Below are 23,767 nucleotides of genomic sequence, written 5' to 3'. Positions count from 1 at the left end.
AGATTGGGTGGAGGGGCCGGGGGAGGATGGGAAGGGATGGGAAGGGGAAACAAAGGAGGAGGCTACAATGCTTGATAAGAAATGTACTCATTATCTTGTCCATGTAATTGTAACCCCTCTGTACAGTATTTTCACAATAAAAAATACATAAAAATTTTTTAAAAAAAGAACTATGTGGAGCCAGGTGCTGGTGGCTTGCACTTGTAATCCTAGCTACTCAGGAGGCTGAGATCTGAGGATCATAGTTCAAAGCCAGCCCAGACAAGAAAGTCCATGAGACTTTTATCTCTAATAAACTACTTAAAAAAAGCTGGAAGTGGCACTGTGGCTCAAGTGGTAGAACAACAGCCTTGAGTACAAAGAGGCGTAGGACAGCATCCAATCCCTGAGTTCAAGCCTCAGGACTGGAATAAAAAGAGAACTATGACCCAATGCAACAATGAGATACAAATAGTTATGCTGAAAAACAAACTTTTTGGCGGGGGGGGGGGGGGGGGGGGGGTGCGGGAGGGCCAACAATGCTTGATAAGAAATGTACTCATTATCTTGCCCATGTAATGGTAACCCCTCTGTATGGTATTTTCACAAAAAAAAAAGAGAGAGAACTGTGTGGAGAAGCTTATCTTAAGTTACAGATATTAACACAGGCTGACCATCTCCTAACAAAAATGCCCAAAATCTGAGACAAAACGTTAAGACCAAACATGATACCACATGTAGAAAACTCCACACCATGAAACTGTTTCATGCACAAAATGATTAACAATATTGTATAAAGTTAAGTTCAGGCTATGTGTCTAAGGTGTTTATGAAACAAAGTGAATTTCTATTTAGATTTCGGTCTCCTCACCAGGATACCTCTATATACCCAAACATTGTAAAATACAAAACAATTCTGAAGTACTCTAGTCCTAAGCACTTTAGATAAGAGCCATGCAACTTGTACAGCGTATCTGTATTTTTTTATTTATGACAATGACATCCTAAAAGTTGTAAGGCAAGATGTAAGCAGAGGAAAAAATTACTAATTCTTTAAACATATAAACTCATATCACTTGACAGTGATGCATACTTAATCCTCATAAAAATATTAGATAATTTACTGGTATTCCTGATCATCAGAAATATTAAGAGACCAAAAATGCCACTAAAAAGATGGTTTCTCAGGAGTATTCAAGGTCAAGTACACTTCCTGTAAGGGAATGAAGAATTTGCTACATTTCTTGGGATCATCAATCTATGACAATCCAACACCTAAACAATACTTAGGAATTATACTGGAAAGATATTTAGAGCCAAACTAGAAAAACTGGATGAAACTTTACATTTATGGCAAATTCTGAAGGGATGGGCAAACAGTATTTCAAAGAACTGCTTATTATAAGTTCTCTTTTTATGAGCTGCATTGATATATATGCATGCACAAATATGCAAGAGGGTCTTTGTGTACAGCAGGGGATGACCCCATTAAAGTATCCTCAAGAAGCTTATCAGTGGGAGAGATAGACAAAACCATCAGGAACAGACTAATAGGACAACCTTTTTCACACTGGGTGATCAATGTATGTTACTTACGCTGACATCTGAAACCAGAAGGCACTTACTGGGTCAAGAGTGAAGGGAACAATGTTCAAGACAGAAGGAATACCTAGTGCAAAGAACCATTAGGCAGGAAAAAAATGCTTAGGACCAATAAGTCAAGATGGCTAACTCTCGATCAGCAAGGAGGAAATGAAACAAGATAAGCCTAGAAAGACAAGATCAAACAGTGCCTGTGGTTTATAGTAAAGACTTCTGGAAGTGGTGCTGTGGCTAAAGTGGTAGAGCGCTTGCCTTGAGCTGAAGAGCTGAGGGACAGCGCCTAGGCCCTGAGTTCAGGCCCCACAACCGACCAAAAAAAAAAAAAGAAAGAAAGAAAGAAAGAAAAAAACTTCTGACTTTATGATAGCACTATGCCAATCTACTTAAGAACTGTGAGGCAGAAAAGTAATGTGATCTGATTTGTCTCAATTTTTAGCTAAGGCATGGTGGTGGTGCACACCTACAATCCCATCTTCTTCTAAGGAGAAAGCCAAAGTGTCTTGAGTTTGAGACTAGAACGGAAAAAGTTAGTAAAACTCTATCTAAAAAAGCAAAATTAAATTAAAGAATTGGGGGCATAGCTTAAAGTTCAAGGCCCTAGTTCAACCCCCTACAAAAAAAATCCCCAAACATTTCCCCTTAAAAAACACAAACCAATCTCCCAAACAACTCCTCTCTATAAAACACTCAGAACGTCTTACTGCTGAATGAGGGTAGTACCTTATAGGAAAGAGAAATGGAGATACCACTTCGGCCAATGCACATCTATGGAGCTCAGTGACAAAGGGGATAGGCAAGTAAGAATTTCTGATCAGGGCTAAACATAGTTTAGCAGTGGAGCATTTTCCTAGCATGTACCAGGTCCTGTTTGATCACTCTCCCACAAACAAACCAACAAAAGACACCCCTCCCTAAACTTATTAGTAAGCCTGATTGATCTGACAGTGGGAAGATATCTATCTACAAGTCTGAATTTCCTGCTGTGTGCTTATTTTAAGTTGATAGATACCAGAGCATGTTGGTGTGATGTCAGAATTGACCCAGTGGAAAAAAAGGCAAAGACACATGACAAGAGTTAATTATTAAAAGGTCAAGTTCCCTAAAAAGGCTTGCATATGTAGAGATTCATTTTGAAAGAGAGGATGCTTCCTCCATAGGAGAAAGAAGGAGAAAGGCAGACAGGAAGAGACTGGCAAGTGTGAGTCATGCGTGATGAGGGCTCATGTGTTAGCTGTTTCTGTGATGTCTGCGGCCATGACACCATATAGCAGAGTAGTAGGCAGAGGTGAGAAGTTTGAGGGGTGAAGCAGAGGAAAGGAAGAACCCACTGGGGAGAAAGAAGAAAGGACACTGTCTCACCCACACTGAAGGTACTTGCTGGGTCCCCTTTAAGACTGAATTCCCAGAGAGTTCAGAGGCTGATATGATGAGCTTGTCACATCATGCAATCAGTGACTGGAGTAAGAAAGGCAAATTACTTAAAAAAATCTCAAGTATATAGGTAAATGTTGGTTAATTTTTGAAAAATAACCTTTTAATCAGAATCTAAACAAAATTAAACAGGAAGTGAACTGTGTTGTAATTTGTTTACTATTTACTTGTTACTCGACTGTAGCAGTCACCAAGGGAAGGGACCTGCACACTCCACCCTGAGCCAAACTGAGGCTCAGGGGCCACTTGCCTGGAGAGAGCATTACCATATGTACAATCCCTGCAGTCTATGAACCTTTGCCAGTCTGGTCCAACAGAGATGATGTAAGACTGACTTAAATAATTTCCACACTGCTTTAGTGAAGTGAGACTCCAATGAGAAAACTGATTTTAAGTGGAAAATCAAAGGTTTACAGCATCCTTATTTCTAATGCTGAGACATAAATTTCTCTTAATGAAAAGATCCCAATACTTACTTTATCAATTCTCGTCCTTCAGAGCTAATAAAATATTCAACCAGCCATTGACAAGCATCAAAACTTTTTGAAAGTAATGCTTCAATAGTAGCAATCCATTCTTCAGTATCAACCCTTTTATAAAAAAAGCAAAAAGCAATGTTCATCTCCAGCAAATAACCCAAGAGTATCACTTCTTCCTACCTATTGGGGTAGAGGATAGGTTAAATGTTCACTGACTACACTAACATGGCTCAGTGGACCTTTATGCTCTGGTTACTTCTGATGTGACTCTTCTCTCCCCAGATAAAAATGTATTAAAGGAGCTTAAGATTGGCAGAGTGCCAGCCTTGAGAAAAAGCTAAGGGACAACTCCTAGGTCTTGAGCTCAAGCCCCACTACCTGCACAAAAACAAAACAAAATCCTTCAGTTGGAAAGGTTAGACAAGTAACATTTTGGATATACTTATCTACATCTATTCAAATACATTTAAACTTATAATTTAAACATATATATATATACATATTTATATATTTAAATTTTATTTAAAACATATATTAAAATTATATGTATTTAAATATTCATATATTTAAATATATTTATATTTCAATTATTTCACAGTATTTTATGTTTCATTGTTATAGCCTATAAAATATTAATATTTTGTTATATAATATAGAGTATTAATATTCTACTTTATGGAATAAAATCTTTGGGCAGTAAAAGGTGCCATGACTATATCATACTATCCATGATCTCACACCACTCTGAGACCCCTAATGTCCCCAGATGGTGACTAGAAACAGAATGGAAATAGTGTGTAATGTGAAGACCCTAGGAGCAAATTTTATACATAACAGCAACAACTAACATTTGCCTAATGAATCCTACAGACTTAAAAGAAGACCACATGCTTTATTTATTCTTTGTATTGGCACTTGAACTCAGGATCAGGGTGCTATCCCTTGATTTTGTGCTCAGGCTAGTGCTCTACTACCTGTGCTACATTTCTACTTTTTTTTTTTCTGGTTAATTGAAGATAAGAGTCTCATGGACATTTTCTGCCCAGGTTGGTTTGAACTTGGATCCTCAGATCTCAGCCTACTGAGTAGCTAGGGTTACAGGCCACCAGCAATGAAACTACCATTATATTTGTATTCTTCTTAAAGGGTTTCACTAAAAAATGTTTCCTGAAACCTCCTAGACTTAGAGAAGCTCACTTTGCTGAGAGAGAGACTTCTGACTTGGGTCTCTTCACCCTAAATCCTTTAGGTATTTCTTGCAAATTGCTGCTCAACATTCTTTATTTTTAACTCTAGTCACTAAATAACTACTTACCTACAACCTGTGTAAGCTGGGTGCTAGAGATAGAAGCCAGTGATGAATAAATAAGAAGTAATTGATACCTACTGTTCCTATAGTATCAATCTGAACACACACCCTTGTTCAAAGCCTCTCCAGGATATACCATGAAATAAAGCCCAAACTTCCTATGTGGATACTCCATACTAACTTGAGGAGTCCCTTACAAATACTAGGAAAACCCAGCTTGCTAGTCATTTGCTAGTCATTTATAGCACCTTAGGCATGTCTTGTCTGCAACTCAGGTTTGGTACATTCTCTACTTTTGTCCTTTCAAAATCCTCTGAGGACATCAGTGTCTTCAAAGTCTACTCTTGTCTTGTATTCTAGATATGATTTTGTACAGTTCCCAAAACCATAGTGAATTTATAACTTGTACTCATTATTTCATTTTATCTATCCTTCCCACTAGACTGAAAATTTGAAAACAAAGATGTTTCATTCAGTCATCTGAATTTATAAATTCACCTTTAACTGAGTGTTAAAGTGACTGTTATATCACAACAGACTATTAAAACATCAGTCTCACCTGAGTTTTTTCTTTGTCCGTAGGTAAGTCTGAAAAAGGAACTGAATGGCAAGCTGCAAGCTCACCTTTGCCATACAAGGATAATATGGGTGTTTTAATTTAGTCTGAGAGAGAGAGAGGAAAAAGAAATAATGTTTTCCACAGAAGTTTCATAGATTATTACAACTTACTTTGAATTGACTGCACATGACAAGGTTAAATAATTTTTTAAAATCTAGCTCATTCATTACAGAAATTATTACATTTAAATTTTTAGAAAGAGGCAACATCTTCATTTTTAAAATGAAGACCTATCAAAATAGCCTTTAGATTGTTCATTAGGATGTTAAGCACTCAAGAGTCTAGGAACATTGTTTCCATTTTTGGTATGTAACATAATGATTATTGAAAAACAAGAAATAAGAAGTACAAGCTGTCATGTCAAAAACCAGCTTTACAACGTCGGTGTGCGGGTGGGGGGGTGGGAGGGGAGGATTGGGGGGGGGCTGGGAAGGGATGTGAAGGGTAAGCAAAGGAGGAGGCTGCAATGCTTGGTAAGAAATGTATGCATTATCCTGCCCATGTAATTGTAACCTCTCTGTACAGTATGTTCACAAATAAAATAAAATAAAAAAATAAATTAAAAAAAAAGAAAAACAAGAAATAGTGGGAAGTTTATCTTGAGGAATATATGATTATAAGTCATTAATAACTCTTTACGAAGGTCATTAACCATCGATATATACCCAACTACTTGACCTTAAAGAAGGGCACTTGTTTAAAAATTCACTACATGGAAACCCACTGGTTTAAAATCTATAATATACATCTTGAAGGCTTCCTGCATCCCAATAGGCACCTTTGTGAGAAATCTTTCTTGTATCTAATCTAAACACTGAGAGTAAAGGATGCCACTTAATGCTTTCTTCTTTGTAACAATATAACAAGTACTTACAGCATTCAATGAGGCTAAAGACAAAACAAAACTGAAATAATCACTACTGTACACATCTCTATTCTTCATAAACTTGAGGTTTTCATCTCTCACCATCTACAAAAGAAAACCATTAATTATTTTAAGAAACAGGGTAAAATATTCAATATGTGGAAGATAGTGCTAGTGAAATGGTTAGATAAGAAGGATAATATGGGTTATAATTTGATCATTCTCTCTCTAGAGATGATTGATTTCTGTCTATTAATAGTGTATTCCTTTCCTAAAAAACTTTCCCATTGTTTTTGCTACAAAGAAACTACAGAATAAAAATTTCTTCCTTTCTGAAGTTTTAAATTTTGAAAAAAAATACAGAAAAATACAAGACACTGTAAAAAGGCAAACCTCTGGGGAATTTAGGAAACTACTATACAAGGACTAACGGGATTCTAAGTTGAAAGAGACAGAGTTTATACAAGTGATTTCATGCCTCCCTGTTTTAAATAGCTCAAGAGAGAGAGAGAGAGAGTATGTGTGTGTGTGCGTGTGTGTGTGTTGTGCGCAGGACCTTGGCATTGTCCTTGAGCTTCTTTGGCTCAAGGCTAGCACTCTACCACTTGAGCCTATTACTCTACTTGCATATTTTGTGGCTGGCTGTGAACTGTGATCCTTAGATTTGGGCCACCTGAGCAGCAAGGATTACATGTGGAAGCCACCAGAGCCTGGTCTCAATTCCTTAACAAAAAGCTCCACATCTTTTTTAAATCTCCATTTTGGCTTATTTAGCTAATAATGTCTAGACTCGGGAACTACACAGTCCTGAATTTAAATCCTGTTCTGTGATTCTGGAAGGGCATTTCTCTTTTTCTGAGACTTAGCTTTGCCATCAAAAAAAAAAAAAAAACAGAAATAAAATGTTACTCTACAAAAGTTTCTTTTCCTTTTTCCCCTATATATTGGTTGTACTAGGGTTTACACTCAGGGCCTCATGCTTGATAGGCATGTATTTTACCACTTGAGCCGTGACTCTTGCCTCTTTCTTTTTTTGACAAATTATTTTTTTCAGCCAGGTTCTCAAGGTTTTGCCAGGGCCTGGCTTCAGACTGCAATTCTTCTACCTATGCCCTATGTAGACGGGAATATGTATGTAAACATATGTTTGGTTGTTAAGATGGGATTCTCACTAGCTTTTGCCAGGCCAGCCTTAAGTCATGATTCTCTCATCTTTGCCTCCTTAAGTAACTAAGATTAAAGATATGAGCCACCAAACGTTGGCTACAGGTCGCCTCTACCTCCTTAAGAATTAAGAGACTTGTTTAAAGTCAGTAGCAGAGCAGATATTCAGTAATAATGATCATCACTGACCATTTGTACAAGTAGGGGGTGAAGTATCACAAGAGTGATAAATAAAGAAGGCTCTGGACCTACAAGATAAACTGATGTTTATCTGGATTTTCTCCTTCAAACTATTTACATAGCTCTTACCTGGTATATTCGAGCAGGCATTTTCTCCACAAATAGTCCCTTCTTCTCACCTTTTTTTACCAGCTTGGTAAGAATGGAGAGTCGGTCATTATTAGGCCGATGCGGACGAGGAGATGATTGAGGTGAAATCTCTGGTGAAGAAGGTGCTGACCTGAGAAACCAAATCAGAACTGCTTAATATGAAGTTGTTTGTGCTGCAGCAATCATTACAACTTATCAGCTCATAAACAGAAACTAGCTTGAAACATAAACTGTTTATTTTCCTCATCTAGTATGTTAAAAAGCCAAATTAAATTCACTGACAAGACCTTTATTCAAACAACTGTGTCTGCACAGTTCTATGCTTTGACAGAAAGTGCATGCAGTAAATGCTGCCAAATCTTTAAAACATTGAAAAATAAAATTCTACATTGAAAAATAAAAATCCTAATTAGAATGAAATAATTTAAATATGCAGTCTTCTAAATACAAAATAACTCATATCAGGAAACATGGGAACATGTCCTGGGAGCATTGAGGGGAAAAAATAAAGACAATTTTTCTTTTTAGAATATTTTTAGAATTTCTCTTTATCTAATGATCTTTAAACCCCAAAGAGTATATCATCAAAGATCACAATACTATGAATCATACAGCAATTTATATGGAAGAGAAACTTACAGAGAGAGATCCTCAGCTTCCTGTCTTACAACGCTTACTCGACTTTTCTTTGGCAATACTGGTGAGTTTTGATCAGATACTCTTTGGTAGAAGAGCATATAGGCATTCCAGTATCTTCGACGTACATCAGTATATGGATTTGCTATTTGATAATGACATTAACAAAGAAATCTTTGTAAATAAAAAATATAGACTAAACAAAGGACCTGTATACTCAACAAGCAAATTTATTAAATTTGTTAAATGTAAAATATAAGTACAGAGGAATACTGTGTAAAATGAAGTGAGGGTACTTTAAGAGTTGCTGAACTGGACCAGATCACTTACTCTGGAGGTGAAACAGAGCAGAGTGATGGAGAAGGGGAAGGCAAATACCTTTAGGGGTCTAAATTTAAGCAAAAGGCAAGCAACATTTAAACATGTGTGCTGTGGCACAGGGCAAGATCATATTGACTTCATTTGATCATTTTGGCAAAGACAGACAAACCTAGGTGAATACTGGACACGATACTATTCAGCCCCCACAGGTTACCACCACCAGATGCATGACTGGTGAAACTGCAGCAAAATCTTAAGAGTGACTTTAGAAATGTCACCAAAAAGATTTTAAAATTAAGCTTTAGAGATGCTAAGGTCTCTGCAAAATGGTTTTAATACAAAATGATTTTAAACTAAGTTCTGATAATGCATGCCCTTTCTCATACTATTTCCACCTGGGGGTGGGGTTGTAGAGGAAAAATCTACCAGGTGATAGATCATACATAATAAACGAAAATTTAAAGCTCAGTACTAGAAATGCCTTCTCTAATAATCATACTTTTGTGTAAGTGTAAAGGAAACATAGGCATTTGAGTGGGCAAGTACTTCTGTAAGACTTAAAGCTGAAAGTTTCACTTGGGAGTTTTTCTCTGATGTATCTCACCCTCTTTACTGACTATAATGCTCATTACCTAAAAATATTTTTAAAAATACTAACTGTATGAAGAAGTTTCAATTCCATAAGTCAGGTTATGATAATGTATCTTAATCAATGTCACCCCTTCCATTGTTCTCCCCATTTTTAAAAAATTTTGTTAAGTAGCTTGAAGAATAATTTCACTTTTGTGATTCTATAGCTAGAAAAGCATTATTATACTTACTTTGATCATAAACTTTAGGTCTATATTCTCCTCCAAAGCATTCATACTCCAGAGTCTCATCATTTAGGTCGAATTCTTCTATAACTGTGTCGTTAAATTTATACCACTTTCCTTTTCCACAGCCCCTAGAACCCAGAGATTAGACAGATATTTTAAGGTTAAAAAATCCTCATCTCCTACCTTTGTCTCTATGTATTGCCTAAAAATAAAACAGAAAATAGCTAAGAAAAGCATAGCAATGACAATTTTAACTTCTAAAACAGCTTTGCAAATTGAAGGGGCAGAGTTATATATCAAGCTTTAAACATTCAACATAGCAGTTCCTTTGCATCAATGGTAACTGGAGTAGGAGAGAAATGGGAAAAGGGATGGCAGGTAGGCCAGAGAGCAAGTGAGAGATACCTTTAGAAAATAGAACGCTGGTGGCTTATGCCTATAATCTGAAGCCAGACTGAGCAGAGAAATTCACTAGACTCTTATCATCAATTAATCAGCAAAAAGCCAACGTGGATATGTGGCTCAATTTGAGAGGGCCAGTAATGAGTGAAAAAATTGAAGTTGAACGTGAGTTCAGTAGTTTAGACTCTAGTGAAGGGCATGTGCGCACGCGCGCGCACACACACACACACACACACACACACACAGAAACCCAGCTACTTGGGAGACTAAAACTGGGAGGACAACAGTACACACACACACACACACACAGAGAGAGAGAGAGAGAGAGAAACCCAGCTACTTGGGGGACTAAAACTGGGAGGACAACAGTTTAGAGACCAGCCCAGTCAAAGAAGTTTAGAAGACCCCCTACCTCAACCAATAGCTGGGTCTGGTAGTATATGTCTGTTATCTTAGCTATGCTAGAAAGCCTAAAACAGACTTTGGCCTAGTTGTGTAAATCTCAACCTCAGAACAAAAAATGGCTAGAGGTATGACTCACTGATAAGAATACTTTGCTATCAAGCATGAAGCCTTGCATTCAAACCTTAATATAGAAACAAACAAAAACCCTTACCGCCTGTCTTTAATGAAGGAATAGTAATGACCCGCATGTGCCTGTCCACTGTGTACAATGACACCAACAAGTTCATAATTTTCTGTAAGGGCAACTTTTTTCCGTGGGGAGCCTCCACCACCTTGATCCATATTTCTCCCATTTTCACCAACTTCAGAAGATGAATCCAGGCGAGCCATTCCTGAAACTGTGTAAGGCTCCATGTTTAGCATCCAGGGAAACTACATAAAGGCAAAAGAAGACCATGTTAGTTTTGTTTAGGAACATATTCAGCAAGTGCAGTAAAAGGCTATATTGTCCTCAGTTAGGCGGGAACTAGCTGCCTCTCCAATTCAAGCACAACATCTCCAACAGTCTAAGTCTGGACAAATGCAAGTCGCCCTTGGAATACCAATTACAGAGAGCAATTTACACTTCACAGTTATGCTAGGATGTCTTCCAGGATGACCAAGGTCACTGTGGATCTGCCTGTTTCCCTAGCAGCCACTTTTCAAGACCAGGGCTGCAGATTCCTCATTCTGCTGAGACTGGAGTTTGACATGGGCATAAAGACTTTGAAAACAGCAAGGAAAAGTGGGTGTGGGAGGCATACAGGCCATTCTTAAGTCTGCTGCTGGGACAGTCTGGAGACAAGCCCTAGAACCACCTCTGTTACTCATTTCAATAGTCAAAGTAATGTTCAAAGAACTAACTCAGATCATCTTGGCAGGTGTTTAATTTCTATTCTAATACTATATCTTTATTTCCAGACTAAAAATTATCTTAGGGGAAATCAAAGCCCAATCAGCTGGGGGTTTGGGGTAGGGTGGGGTGGTTGGGAGCACAGCTTCCCACAACTAGCTGGGGTCTCTGGTCTGAGACCTGGAGTCCAGTATCTAGGGTGGTAACCTTCTACAACAGAGAGCTACATCAGCTTAGCTGAACCTGCCCTTATCACCAATCTGGCAATTCAAGATTTTATGGGGCTTTTATCTTTTTTTAATCTTATAAAGGTATTCACTCCATTGAAATGTTACTTTGTGAAAGTAGTTTTTCCTTTGTATGTCATGCTAGTCTCTTGGCTATGGCTGATCGTTTTAATTTTGTAACTACTTCCTTACTTTATGATAGAGTAAGGAATTATTAGTTTAATAAATGTAGTACTAATATTTTATTTCTTAATAATTAAAAGATTTTATTGACTTTTGTAGATCAAAGGTACTCAAAGGTTTGTTAATGACAAATCCCACTATCTCCTAATACTGCAGAAGCAAAAAACAATTTATGAAAATAAACTAAAATTCACTAGAAAAGCACCATTCTTCAAATGGTAGCTTGGACTAGCAAATATTCCCAGACCTCAATAAGTTTTAAACATGATATGGCTACAGACAATTCTCTACAAATCCTCAGTAAAAAAAATAAAACTTGAATATATACTGTGACCAATTTCATTTCATCCACATAGCCTTCCAATGATTTAATCAGATGACAAAGTGACAAAATACAAAAATATTGTTCTTATAAAAAACTATTTAGAATCCATATATAGTTTTTATGCTAATAAATATAAACATAATCATGTAATTCCTAATAATTAGCCATGCTACCACTTAAACATATTTTCCTTGTATGCTTAAAGTAAGGTAACTTTTTTTCTGACAAGGGCCATCTGGATACTAACATCATTTGCAGGCCATACAAAATTATCAATACAGGCAGATCGTCTTGGAAGTCCATAGGAAACATATACATTTCTGTCCCAACATGTACCAAACAACTGTGAAAACCTCACATTGCTTATGGGCTGGGTGTTTCTCACCTGTTTAACATGAACTATATCAAAACAAACTACTTGTGAGATAAATATGAGAAATTCAGGAAGGAAAACAATTTACCCTGATTTGTTCATCATATTTAATAGAGCGTCCACTCTCCCAGTCAAATCCAAATCTCATTAGGTGAATTACCAACACACTAGGTAAAGACTTAATACAGGTCCTTTTCACTGTTATTCTCTAAAGAAAAAAAAAATTATCTCCATGAAGAAAACATAAGAACAAAGTAATTAATATAAAGGCCTCCCCACCCGTGTAAAACAAGTAATGACACAATCTAGGGGAAGCAGCAATCAGAGCTTAGTATTGATTTTTCACCAAGAAACAGTATGAGCAGCAAATTAAATTTTTCTTAAAAGGAAAAATGCAATACCTTTTCTTTGCACTTTTCACAGTAGTATGCATTACTTCCTTCCAGAACTTCTCCTCTAACAAACTGGTCCAAAGAAATTTCCAAACTCTGACAAGAAGTAACTCCTAGATTGAGAGCCATGAAAGCTTCCTCACGCTCATATCTAATTAGGAAATAATATAAAACCCATCAATGTAGAGTTCTTAAAGCTATCACTACACTGAACTTAGGATACAGAATATTCAAGATCAATAAAATTAGCACATCTCAACACTTTAAAAGTACACTAGCAAATAAAAACACCAACTTGTGTGACAATTTAGAATTGCTTAAAATTATAAATGTCAACAAATTTTTTTTGTTTTTTTTTTGGAGGGGTCCAGTTGTGGGGCCTGAACTCTGGGCCTGGGCACTGTCCCTCAGCTCTTTAGCTCAAGGCTAGCACTCTACCACTTGAGCCACAGCACCACTTCCGGCTTTTTTCTTTTTGCTTATGTGGTGCTGAGGTATCGAACCCAGGGCCTCAGGCATTCAAGGCAAGCGCTCTACCACTGAGCCACCTTCCCAGCCCAACAAATATTTTCTTAAGTCCACCAAGGAAAGATAGAAACCCAAGAAATTTAATTTATTAAACATTTATAGATCCACTAAAATATATTTAGAAATATTTTAACATATAAAAAATTGTAACATACTAAAATGTTCATGTTAACATGCTTCCCTCTTCCTCTGTCCCTATGTAGGGGATAAACCTCAGAGCCTTGCATATGCTGGTCATGTATTCTACCTCAGAGCTAACACTACAGCCCAATAACACTTCCTGTGTCAATGACATCTTCACTAACCTGTGAGGACAGTCTTTACAGATCTTCTGATCAGAATAGATACCTTGAAAAGTGTTCTTAAAGATTTGGTCTCTTCCCATTTTCTGTCAAAATAAAAAGTGCAAATTGTAATTAATGCCTCTGGAACTTACAGACTGATTCACAGAGCATTTTATTTAGATCTATGCTGAAATAACGATCAAATAACCATCAAAATAAAAAGAATGATTTTGGCAGTTTCAGTTAGGAACCAGTGGAAGGCCAATGACCTATCATCAGATCCAGTACAAGCTATCAAATAAATGGAAAAGAGGAAGTTCACTCAGAATCATTAACATAGTATTTTCCATGATTCTGAATCCTCTCTTCTTGTGCCACAATTACAAAGTTAGAAGAAACTCTCAACAATCTTTTCTTTTTGCTCATGACCAGAATGTTACAAGTTTACATTACTTTGAAGACATGAGATACAAAAACTGTGCTACTGATGACAGGTTACCAATCAGTGATAGCAGGTAATCTTAGAAGACAGTAACATCATGAAGGTTTGTGGTGTTGCAGAGAAGAGGATTTGGGTACAAATACAACCACTGACAACTTTTTGATGTGGTCCCCCTACCTCACCTCCCTTGCCAGAGATGCTTTTAGTTCTTTCAACTCACTATAGACAGGAGCATTTCTGAGGCCAGACCACCTCAAGGGACATGCAGCAAGAACAGGAAGGTACAAACAGTCATTACTAGGTGTTATAGACTAGGAACTTATGAACTAATCTATTGATTTTGTATATGTTACATTGTTTATACCAAGAAGAACTGAATCACAGCTGATGTTAAAGGTTTAAAGATCAATAATTTCTGATTTGTTAGTTTTTAAGTAACCACTAACCCTAAGGTTCTTATACTATAATTAGGAAGCTGAAGGGAAAGTGCAACTTCCTACCTTCAAATATTCGTCCATCTGATCAATGAGACTAGTGAAGAATTCATAAGCATCCTGCTGTTCTCTCACATAAAGTTCTTTGTTCCACATTTTGAATATCTATGTGGTAAGAATTAAATGTTTTAAGGAAAAGCTGCAATTTCTGAACACAACAGACAAAGAATACATGTAAATGTGTTTAAAAACCAAGTTGGGATTAGGATGAAGTGAGACAAATTTGTGTTCAGCTACCTATGCTGTTCTACCAGCAAGTCTCTAAAAACAGAGGTGGATACAGGTTGAGATATCAGGATAAAAACTAAAAGTCTGTCTGTTAGAAATTAACCAAATTCTTGGGAAACTCACAAAGTAATCCATTTTGTGAAATGAAGTGAAGCACTTGGTAGGTCCAGAGGAATTATCTTAACATATATATTTGGGTATGTTGGTCCTGGTACTTAAACTCAGGGCCTGGGTGCTGTCTCTGAACTTATGTGCTCAAGGCTAGCGTTCTATCACTTTGAGTCACAGCTGCACTTCTGGCTTTTGGTAGTTAATTGGAAAGGAAAGTCTCATGGGCTTTCCTTCAGGCCGGCCTTGAACCATGATCCTCAGATCTTAGCCCCCTGAGTAGCTAGGTTTATAGGTGTGAGCCACAGGTATGCCTGGCTTGGAACAAAACATTTTTAAAGAGCTAAGATGTGGGTCAGTGGATGGGGGAGGGAGCTAGGAATGTGGCTTAGTGGTAGAGTGCTTGCCTAGCATGCATGAAGCTCTGGGTTTGATTCCTCAGTACCACATAAAATAAAAAGCTGGAAGTGGTGCTGTGGCTCAAGTGGTAGAGTGCTAGCTTTGATCAAAAACAGTTCAGAGACAGTGCCCAGGCCCAGAGTTCAAGTCCCAGGACTGGCCAAAAAAAAAAAAAAAAAAAAGACTCACGAGAAATAGTCAAAACAGATGGCCAAATTTTTACAAATCATGAATGACTACACTTAACATTGTAAACATTTGAAACCAAGTATAAATTCTACTCCTAATTCTTATAGGTTTTTAGCAATGGGATTAATCTAGAGTTAGAAAAGATACAAAACCATCATCACTGAGGAAAAATGTTGTCTAACTAAATATTTAACATCTTTAAGTTAATACAAAGTTGCTGGGAGAAGCACCTTCCAGAAGTTCTCAGGTACATAATACTGCAGCTTGCTTTCCATCAAATGCCCAAAGAGAGACTGTACTTGGTAAAATACACTATCATCTGGATTGTCTGTGTCATCATCCACTGAAAGCAGGGACTAAAGAGAAAGAAATGTACTTAGTTAGGTCATTTAATTGCTTCACAGGAAACCCACACATGTACAAAAGGATCTGAGGCTTTCTTAGAATGTTATACTCTATGTGGCTCTGTACATATTTACCTTTGATATTTCCTCACTGTTTGATTAGGAAATTCTTGTAATCATACTAGGATCTCTTTAAGAAATGAAATACAACATGTGGAATATTTTCAAAATATTGCCTGTCATGTCACAACTACGACATTATTACAAATCACTAATGACAGAGCCTATACATAAATCATAGTAAATTCATAGATTGTAATGACTTTGGAGGTGAAACACATTAAGTCAAGTCTATCTGTTATAAAGGCAGATATAGAAACAGCAGATTTATGAAAATGTATGACTAAGACCATGTCTATACTCAGAATCTACTAAAAACTTCCTAGTTGTCTTGACTGAATTAAGCTAAGAAGCAGTAAGAAAGTATGGAACAATTTCAGGCAATACACAGATCATCTTTCATATCAAACACGATGAAGAGAGAAAATCACCTCAGGGAGCCCAGGTTGCATATACAGCTGCTGGAAGACTGCATTCATGTAACAGGTAGCGCCACCATTCCTGAGCCCCACAAAGCCTGAGCTGGATCTGCTATCCACTGGGGGAAGGTACTAGGAAAAGACAAAAACAACAGCAAAGAGATTTAGCACCTCTAACAGACTCCACTGCAGTCATATGTACTGTCTGTGAGGAGAAAAAAGTCCACTCAGATCCATCCAGGATCAGGAAACTCACACTAACAAAGTCAATGAAACTCAATGTTTCTTTTTTGCTCATCAAGTATTTAGCATACAGCAGCTGTGTATTTTTTTGCTCATTTTTGTAATAAGGCATTAAGTCACTTGATCATCACTCAACAAATATTTATTGACACTATGTGCCAATGATTTAGAGAAAACTGAATGTTTGTGGTCTATGGCCAAGGGAATTCAGTCTAGCAGAATTAGATAGAAATTAATTAAGCAGATATACCTAAAGATGTGTTGAGGGGGGGGAAAAAGGCAACATGGTTTTATCAGAGGTTACCACAGAAATCCCGCAGTGGTTAAGAAGGCTTGTATTCATTTCTTCCCTTTTAGAGAAGGCAGTATTGTTTTACTAAACTTTTTCTTTTTTTGGTGGTACAGGGGTTTGAACTCATTTATATTTGCTGAACATTCTATCACTTGAGCCACACCTCCAGCCCTTTCTATTCTGGTTATTTTTGAGATGATAAGGTCTTGTATTGCACTCAGGCCAGCATGCACTACAGTCTACTCTCCACCCTGCTCCCACCCCAGGTAGATGGAATAAAAAGTATATACCCCTCTGGTCAGTTTTTTCTTTTGAGATGGGGAGAGGTGTCTCAAAAACTTTTTTCTTTCTTAAATCAGGGTTGAGCCAGGCACTGGTTGTTCACACCTATAATCCTAGTTAGGAGGCTGAGATCTGAAGCTCACAGATTAAAGCCAGCCTGGGTTGTCAGTTGTGAGGCTTGAACTTGGGGCCTGGGCGCTGTCACTCAGCTCTACCATTTGAGCCACAGCACCATTTCCAGTTTTCTGGTGATTAATTGGAGATAAGCATCTCATGGATGTTCCTGCCCAAGCCGGCTTTGAACCACAATCCTCAGATCTCAGCCTCCTGAGTAGCTAGGATTACAGGTGTGAGCCACCCGGGTTCCTTGAGACTCTCTCCCCCAATTTACCACCAGAAAAGTGGCGCTATGGCTCAAAATGGTAGAGCTCTTGAGCAAAAGAGCTCAGGGACAGTGCCCAAGCCCTGAGGTTCAAGTTCCATGACTAAAAAAAAAAAATCTAGGTTGTCCTTCCATGTAGCCGAGGTGACAGGTACATGTCACTATTCACTATATCCAGTTTTGACTGAGGTGGGGGTCTTATTGAGTTTTTGCCTGGGCTGGCCTTGAACTGTGATCCCCTTCAATCCCCACCTTCCTAGTAGCTACAATTATAGGCATGAGCTACTGGAGTACTCTCTTGGACCTTTTCTAATAAGTATACACTACTATTTCACTGACAAATATGAAATAATAAAGATCCTAGTAGTACTTTTCTGGGTAGAAATATTCTAGAAGGGCTGGGAAGGTGATTCAGTGGTAGAGAGCTTGCCTTGCATGCCTGAGTCCCTGGGTTCGATTCCTCAGTACCACATAAGCAAAAAGAAAAAAGCCAGAAGTGGCGCTGTGGCTCAAATGGTAGAGCGCTACCCTTGAGCTGAAGAGCTGAGGGGAAATATTCTAGAAAAAGTATCTTGGCTAACATTCAACATGTACTTCTTTCAAGAGGAAGAGGATATTGTAATTAGATATTGAAATGTAATTATGACAGGAGCTTAAATCTCATGCCATGATCATACCTAGCACATCATGTACTTGCACATCCATGTAATAATGGAGAAGTTCACAAAAATCTCAACACCTTGACTCAAGGAAGGAACTGCTAGATATCATATTGTTTTAATACCAGATATTAACTTAGAGAAGGGTGACAACTAAGAGCTACTACTGAAATTTATTTAAAATACAAAGCATAGACAAGAAAGTTACAAGAAAAATTGGTTCATAGTAGCACTAAAAGAGGCATTTTCTCCATTATGCTGGTATAATTTCTTTTTTTTCTCTTGTATACTTTTCTTTTTTTAACATATATTTTTTTATTGTAAAGACAGTGTACAGAGAAGTTACAGTTACATGAGTAAGGTAATGAGTACATTTCCTATGGAGCATTGTTACCCCCTCCTTTGTTTTTCCCCTATCATCTCCTCCCTCTCCACCTCCCCAACTCCTCCCTACCGCCCCACCCCCAAGTTGTAAAGTTTGTTTTCAACACAGTATCTTGTACATGGATCAACCTGTATCCTTTTTTTAAATAAGTTTTTTTATTGTGAAAATACTGTCTGTACAGAGGAGGTACAGTTACATGAGCAAGGTAAAGAGTACATTTCTTATACAGCATTGTTGCCTCCTCCTTTGTTTTTCCCCTACCATCCCATCCCTCCCACTTCCTCAACTACACTGCCCTACCCCCACCTGCCTAAATTGTAAAGTTCATTTTTCGACATAGGTCTTGTACATCTCATTGTTGCAATGGGTCAATCTGTATCCCTATTTAAACATTTTGTTATTTCCCTTCCCCTCTCCAAATTATACCAACATCAAATATAGTGAAAACATGGGGGAGGGACATACAAAGCAACAAAAATATCACATGGTACCTTATAAATACATTAGAAACAATAGCAAGGAAGAAAAAACCACTGTGTCCCTCTCTTGGGGTTCATTCACTTAACGTCATCTTATCTGACCTTTTCTGCTTGTCCCAGACATACATTAGTTATTGCAAATAAGGGAAACCATGGGACCTATCAACCTGTATCCTTATTTCATCATTTTGTTATTTCCCTTCCTCTTCCCAAATTAGAAAAAAAGTACATATAAGATGCAAGGCACAGGAATCAAATATAGTGAAAACATGCTGGCATAATTTCTGATTTATGAAAATATATGTTCATATTTTAATGCTTGATGTTCTGCTAATTACATAAAAACATGTAAAGCTAGAGCACAGCATAAAATAAACATCATAAATATGAATAATCAGTTTCCTCAATTATGTGCTCACATATTCTAAGTCCTTACAAATGCCATTTCCTCTGTGTAGGGTACATGTTCTCTTTTCCTTTCCTGACAAACCTGATATCTAGCTCAGGCATCCAAAGGGTAGATCTGACTGCATGACAAAAGAAAAAGCAAAGGCAGTTTTGAAAGTGTCCTCTCACTCCTGGCATTTGACGGTAAGTGCAACTTATTTCCATCCTGCAAATCCTACTATATCCTAAACTGCTTTGTGGCAACATAGTATTGCTCATATTCTCATGCTGAAATGGAATGAATGACTGCCTTCCCTGCTTTAATTCGTCACTAGTTCTTAAGACTCTATATCAAGTTTCATGTTCGCTAAGCTTTCTAAGAAACCATCACTAGGCTGGTGCCACTCTGTGTTAGTGGAGAATCTAAGACATAACTTTATTTTACATGGTGTCACATTCTGTGATATGTGTATGGGTCTATCTCTTTTGGTATACACACTAAGATCTGCTTGAGGACTGACATTCTATTTTGAGATCTAAAAGCCTAACATACCTTTGCACCTGGAAAACTATGAATCTTATGCTCTATTACCTGGTACGATGCCTACAAAAAGCTACTCAAAAAATAGCTTATAGAGGGTTGGGCGCTGGTGGCTCATGCCTGTAATCTTAGCTACTCATGAGGCTGAGATCAGAGGATCGTAGTTCAAAGCCAGTCCTGGCAGTAAAGTCCATGAGAATGATTATCCCCAATTAACCATCAAAAATCCCTAAGTGGAGAGCAGAGGCTCAAAGTGATAGAGTGCTAGCCTTAAGCCGACTGCTGAAGCATAGTGCCAAGGCCCTGAGTTCAAGCCACAGGACTCTCTCTCTCACTCTCTCTCACACACTCACACTCACACACAGGCACACACACATACATACACACATTAGAGTGCTATTTGTTATTCAGAGTAACTACTACCAACTTGAAATTGCCTTTCTTCTTTAAAAGCATCCATTTCCTAATATACTCCAGTATAAATTGGTGATAAAATGTTAATAGCTATTTTAACACCAGTGAACATAGCATGCAGTAGACTCTGTGTTCAGAAAAATGCAGTCTTAAAATGGTTTAAAAGACCATTCTAAAAAAATTAGGTGCAATATGGCTTAGAAAACTTACATCAAACTCCTTTGTAAGAGCAGGGTCAGGCTGATGATGCATAGAAAGCAGTTCTTTTGTAATAATTTGAAGGTTTGAAGGGGAACTGTCTGCCAACATCACGAGGACTTCATAAGCTGCCAATCGACTATTCACTGTACTACACCTACAAGTAAGACACAAGCCAATTTCAACACTAAATCAACATTGAGCCACTTTCCCAGTGAGGCCCTCTTACCATCTTTCTTTTTGCTTTAGTTATTTTTTAGATGGAGTATCGCAGTTTTGCTTAGGGCTACCTAAGCAAATAACGATCCTTCTACCTATGCCTCTTGTATAGTTTAAATTTCTGCCCTGAATCACCATGCTGACCTTTCTGGTTGGGTTAGTGCCTCATGAACTTTTAGCCCAGACTGTCCTCCCAATTTCCATCCCTTGAGTAGCTGGAATCACAGGCATGTGCCACTCTATCCAGCTAGACATAATTATTACAACACGTTTCCCTTGGAATTATGCCCAAGTTAACCACATTATTTGGTTTTCCATTAGATGATGGTATACTTTCTCCATGCTTACTATGTGTAAGGTGGGCTTCACACTAAGTCCTTTGCATGCATTTCTTTACATAGCACATACTATTTTCCAGGACACAGATAACTTAAGATGGGAGAAAAACTCCAAGTTAGAAAAATCATTTTGGACTAAAATTTTGAATTAGAATTTTTACCAAAACTGAACACAACGTGCATTTTCCATACTTTGGATGAAAATCCTGTTGACTGATGGCGGCACTGCCAGCTGGAGAATGACTATTTAAGATGATTCTAGAAGCTCGGAAAAGGAAGTCATCTAGCAATGGTTTAATGAGTGAAGAACCTGGAATAAAGCACAAGATTCAAGTTGAAAACAAGCAGGGATTTTAATACAAAGATCCTATCTTGCACTTTTCTATCAGAGAAGCAAAGGCCACCAAATAGCAGTGTGTCTAGTTTAACAGAACATTGATTTTGTGAGTGTACTACTGTACTACCCCATTCTGTGTGGAGGACAGGATAGAAAGGTGAACAAAGGAAGGTGCTTTCCTTATTTATAAGCCTGTGATACAACAAAAGGAACCAAGCTCTCACCCTGAACGCATCAAAGCCAAGTACACTATAAGGCAGAATGGGTTAGAGAATACATACGATGGTTTATGAAACTACTAAGCCTCGTGTTTTTAGGCAAAAATGATTTTCCTTCCTTTCTTGTTAAGAATCTATATATACCCTATAGCTAAACAATATTCTGTAGAATTTAGTTGTGTTATAAAAGGAATATTTAAACTTTTGGTTTGTTTCCTAAATTTACAATATTGGACATATGTTTCCAGGTCATATGTAATCATGTGCTTCTTCTCCAATCCCTTATGTACATCACCACTAGGAAAATGGTGGCTGAGGGAGCCACCCCCCAAGATGAGAATCATCCTTAAAAGAATTAAGATACATAATGTAATAGATTGTACATTATGAAGCATATAAGGCAAAAAGAGACCTACTTGGATTAAAATGTTACATGACTCAGCCGTCTTGAATACTGTAATTTTCTTTATGTAACTTAAGGACATAAATAGTTTGCAAGCCAATCCAATTGCAGACAACTTCCTACTCTTAGAGTCAATTTTTCATGGAACATCTAGCAATATTCTTATTGTTCTAGTTATATTCCATTCTGTGGCAATCACTGAGGACCAAGGTATTCTCAGGAGAAGATGAAACAATAATTACCAAGCATTTCCTTTTCTGCTCCACAGAGTGAAAGGAGGGTCTTAATAAGCCGCAAGTGACCTGCCAATAAGATGTTGTCTGCTTCACTGGTCTCACATTCTGCTGTGCGATTAGGTTCAAAGTTATCCAGCCACATAATTTCATCTTCCAGCATGGTGGCTGGGCTGATTCGTAACTGCTCCATTTCTGAAGCTAAGAAGGAAAAACTTCATTACAAAGAAACAACTTAAAATGAGCCAAGTCAGTCCCAATTTTTCACTTTACAGACTCAAAAACTTGTCATTCATAAACAATTATGCACATGGACTGTGAAGGCATAAACTAAACCCTGTTAATTGCCTCTCAGCACAGACTGATATGCTGCTTCAAGAGAATGGTGTTGGATGAAGGAGATAATTCTTGCTCTGAAGAAGTGCCTGGTGAGGAAACAAACTCTACTGGAGAAGAGTGGAAGGCTAGGAGGAGAACCAAAGCTCTTCCAGTGGTTCCTAAACCAATCAGGTTGAAGCTCTGCAAAGGAGAAAGAGATCAACAGCAGAGCAACAAAGGCAGTTTCTAAATAATGGGTCAAATTCCTGAGAACTATTCTTTTTTTTATGGTAAGTAGCTCACTCTCTGAGAAATAAAAGAACTTACAGCAAAATTCCGTAACAGAATTTGGATTAGAGAGCAGAGGAAGAGTGATTATACTCTACTTTCAGTGCATCAAAGAGAGGAAAGCAGTTCTTACAGGGGAAAAGAAGGAAGTGATACCATACATTTAGACAGAGCTGGTCCAGTGGCAGATATGAACCTACTCTCTTCTAGTTCCTCACACTGTAACTTTGCTTACTCATTTATGTAACAAGGCTAATACATATCACAGGGTACTCTGCATCCAATGTCTCATATTAGCACTGCTTTAAGAAAATACATGAAATTGGCAAGATATATTAAAAGGATATTGTTTCAAGTATATTAAAAGATATTAAGCTGGGCATCAAGCTACTCAGAAGGCTGACATCTGAGGATTCTAGTCCAAAGCCAGCAGGTGCAGGAAAGTTCATGAAACTCTTATCGCTAATTAACTACCAAAAAGCTGGGAGTGCAATTCTGACTCAAGTGGCAGAGTGCTAGCCTTGAGCAGAAAAGCTTAGACAGAGACCAGGTCTTGAATTCAAGCCCCAGAACCAGCAACAAAAGCAAAGCAAAGCAAAAAAAAAAAAAAAAAAAGAAAAAAAATTAATTCTCTCTAGTCTCTAAGACCTTGTTTAGCTGCATCCTCATTTATCACTCAAAAATACAGGAAAGGTGTACATTAGGAACTTTTTTATTCAGAAATTGCTCTTGAGACACAACTCTTCTTCCTGCTTTTTCTGTGACTAATTGGAGGTAAGAGTCTCACAACCTTTCTTGCCTAGGCTGGCTTTGAACCTGATTCTCAGATCTCAGTTTCCTGAGT

General features: G+C 37.7%; 1 protein-coding gene across 1 annotated transcript in view; it reads right to left on the bottom strand.

Annotated features, from left to right (window-relative positions):
• The window catches only part of Usp24 (ubiquitin specific peptidase 24), a 137,399-nt gene that overhangs the window by 36,254 nt on the left and 77,378 nt on the right, over window positions 1–23,767 (bottom strand). Inside the window, exons 40-55 of the mRNA XM_013022271.1 lie at window positions 22,327–22,518; window positions 21,319–21,436; window positions 20,582–20,726; window positions 16,320–16,439; window positions 15,655–15,780; window positions 14,507–14,605; window positions 13,586–13,668; window positions 12,762–12,903; window positions 12,449–12,568; window positions 10,572–10,792; window positions 9,557–9,681; window positions 8,418–8,559; window positions 7,758–7,908; window positions 6,294–6,389; window positions 5,360–5,463; window positions 3,489–3,602 (exon numbers count right to left, since the gene is read on the bottom strand). Of these exons, the coding sequence (XP_012877725.1) occupies window positions 3,489–3,602; window positions 5,360–5,463; window positions 6,294–6,389; window positions 7,758–7,908; window positions 8,418–8,559; window positions 9,557–9,681; window positions 10,572–10,792; window positions 12,449–12,568; window positions 12,762–12,903; window positions 13,586–13,668; window positions 14,507–14,605; window positions 15,655–15,780; window positions 16,320–16,439; window positions 20,582–20,726; window positions 21,319–21,436; window positions 22,327–22,518 (2,098 nt within the window). The remainder of the gene's footprint in view (window positions 1–3,488; window positions 3,603–5,359; window positions 5,464–6,293; window positions 6,390–7,757; window positions 7,909–8,417; window positions 8,560–9,556; window positions 9,682–10,571; window positions 10,793–12,448; window positions 12,569–12,761; window positions 12,904–13,585; window positions 13,669–14,506; window positions 14,606–15,654; window positions 15,781–16,319; window positions 16,440–20,581; window positions 20,727–21,318; window positions 21,437–22,326; window positions 22,519–23,767) is intronic.

Source organism: Dipodomys ordii, unplaced genomic scaffold (genome assembly GCF_000151885.1).
Source record: "Dipodomys ordii isolate 6190 unplaced genomic scaffold, Dord_2.0 Scaffold61, whole genome shotgun sequence".
Classification (NCBI taxonomy): domain Eukaryota; kingdom Metazoa; phylum Chordata; class Mammalia; order Rodentia; family Heteromyidae; genus Dipodomys; species Dipodomys ordii.
This window is presented reverse-complemented; position numbering and strand designations above follow the sequence as displayed.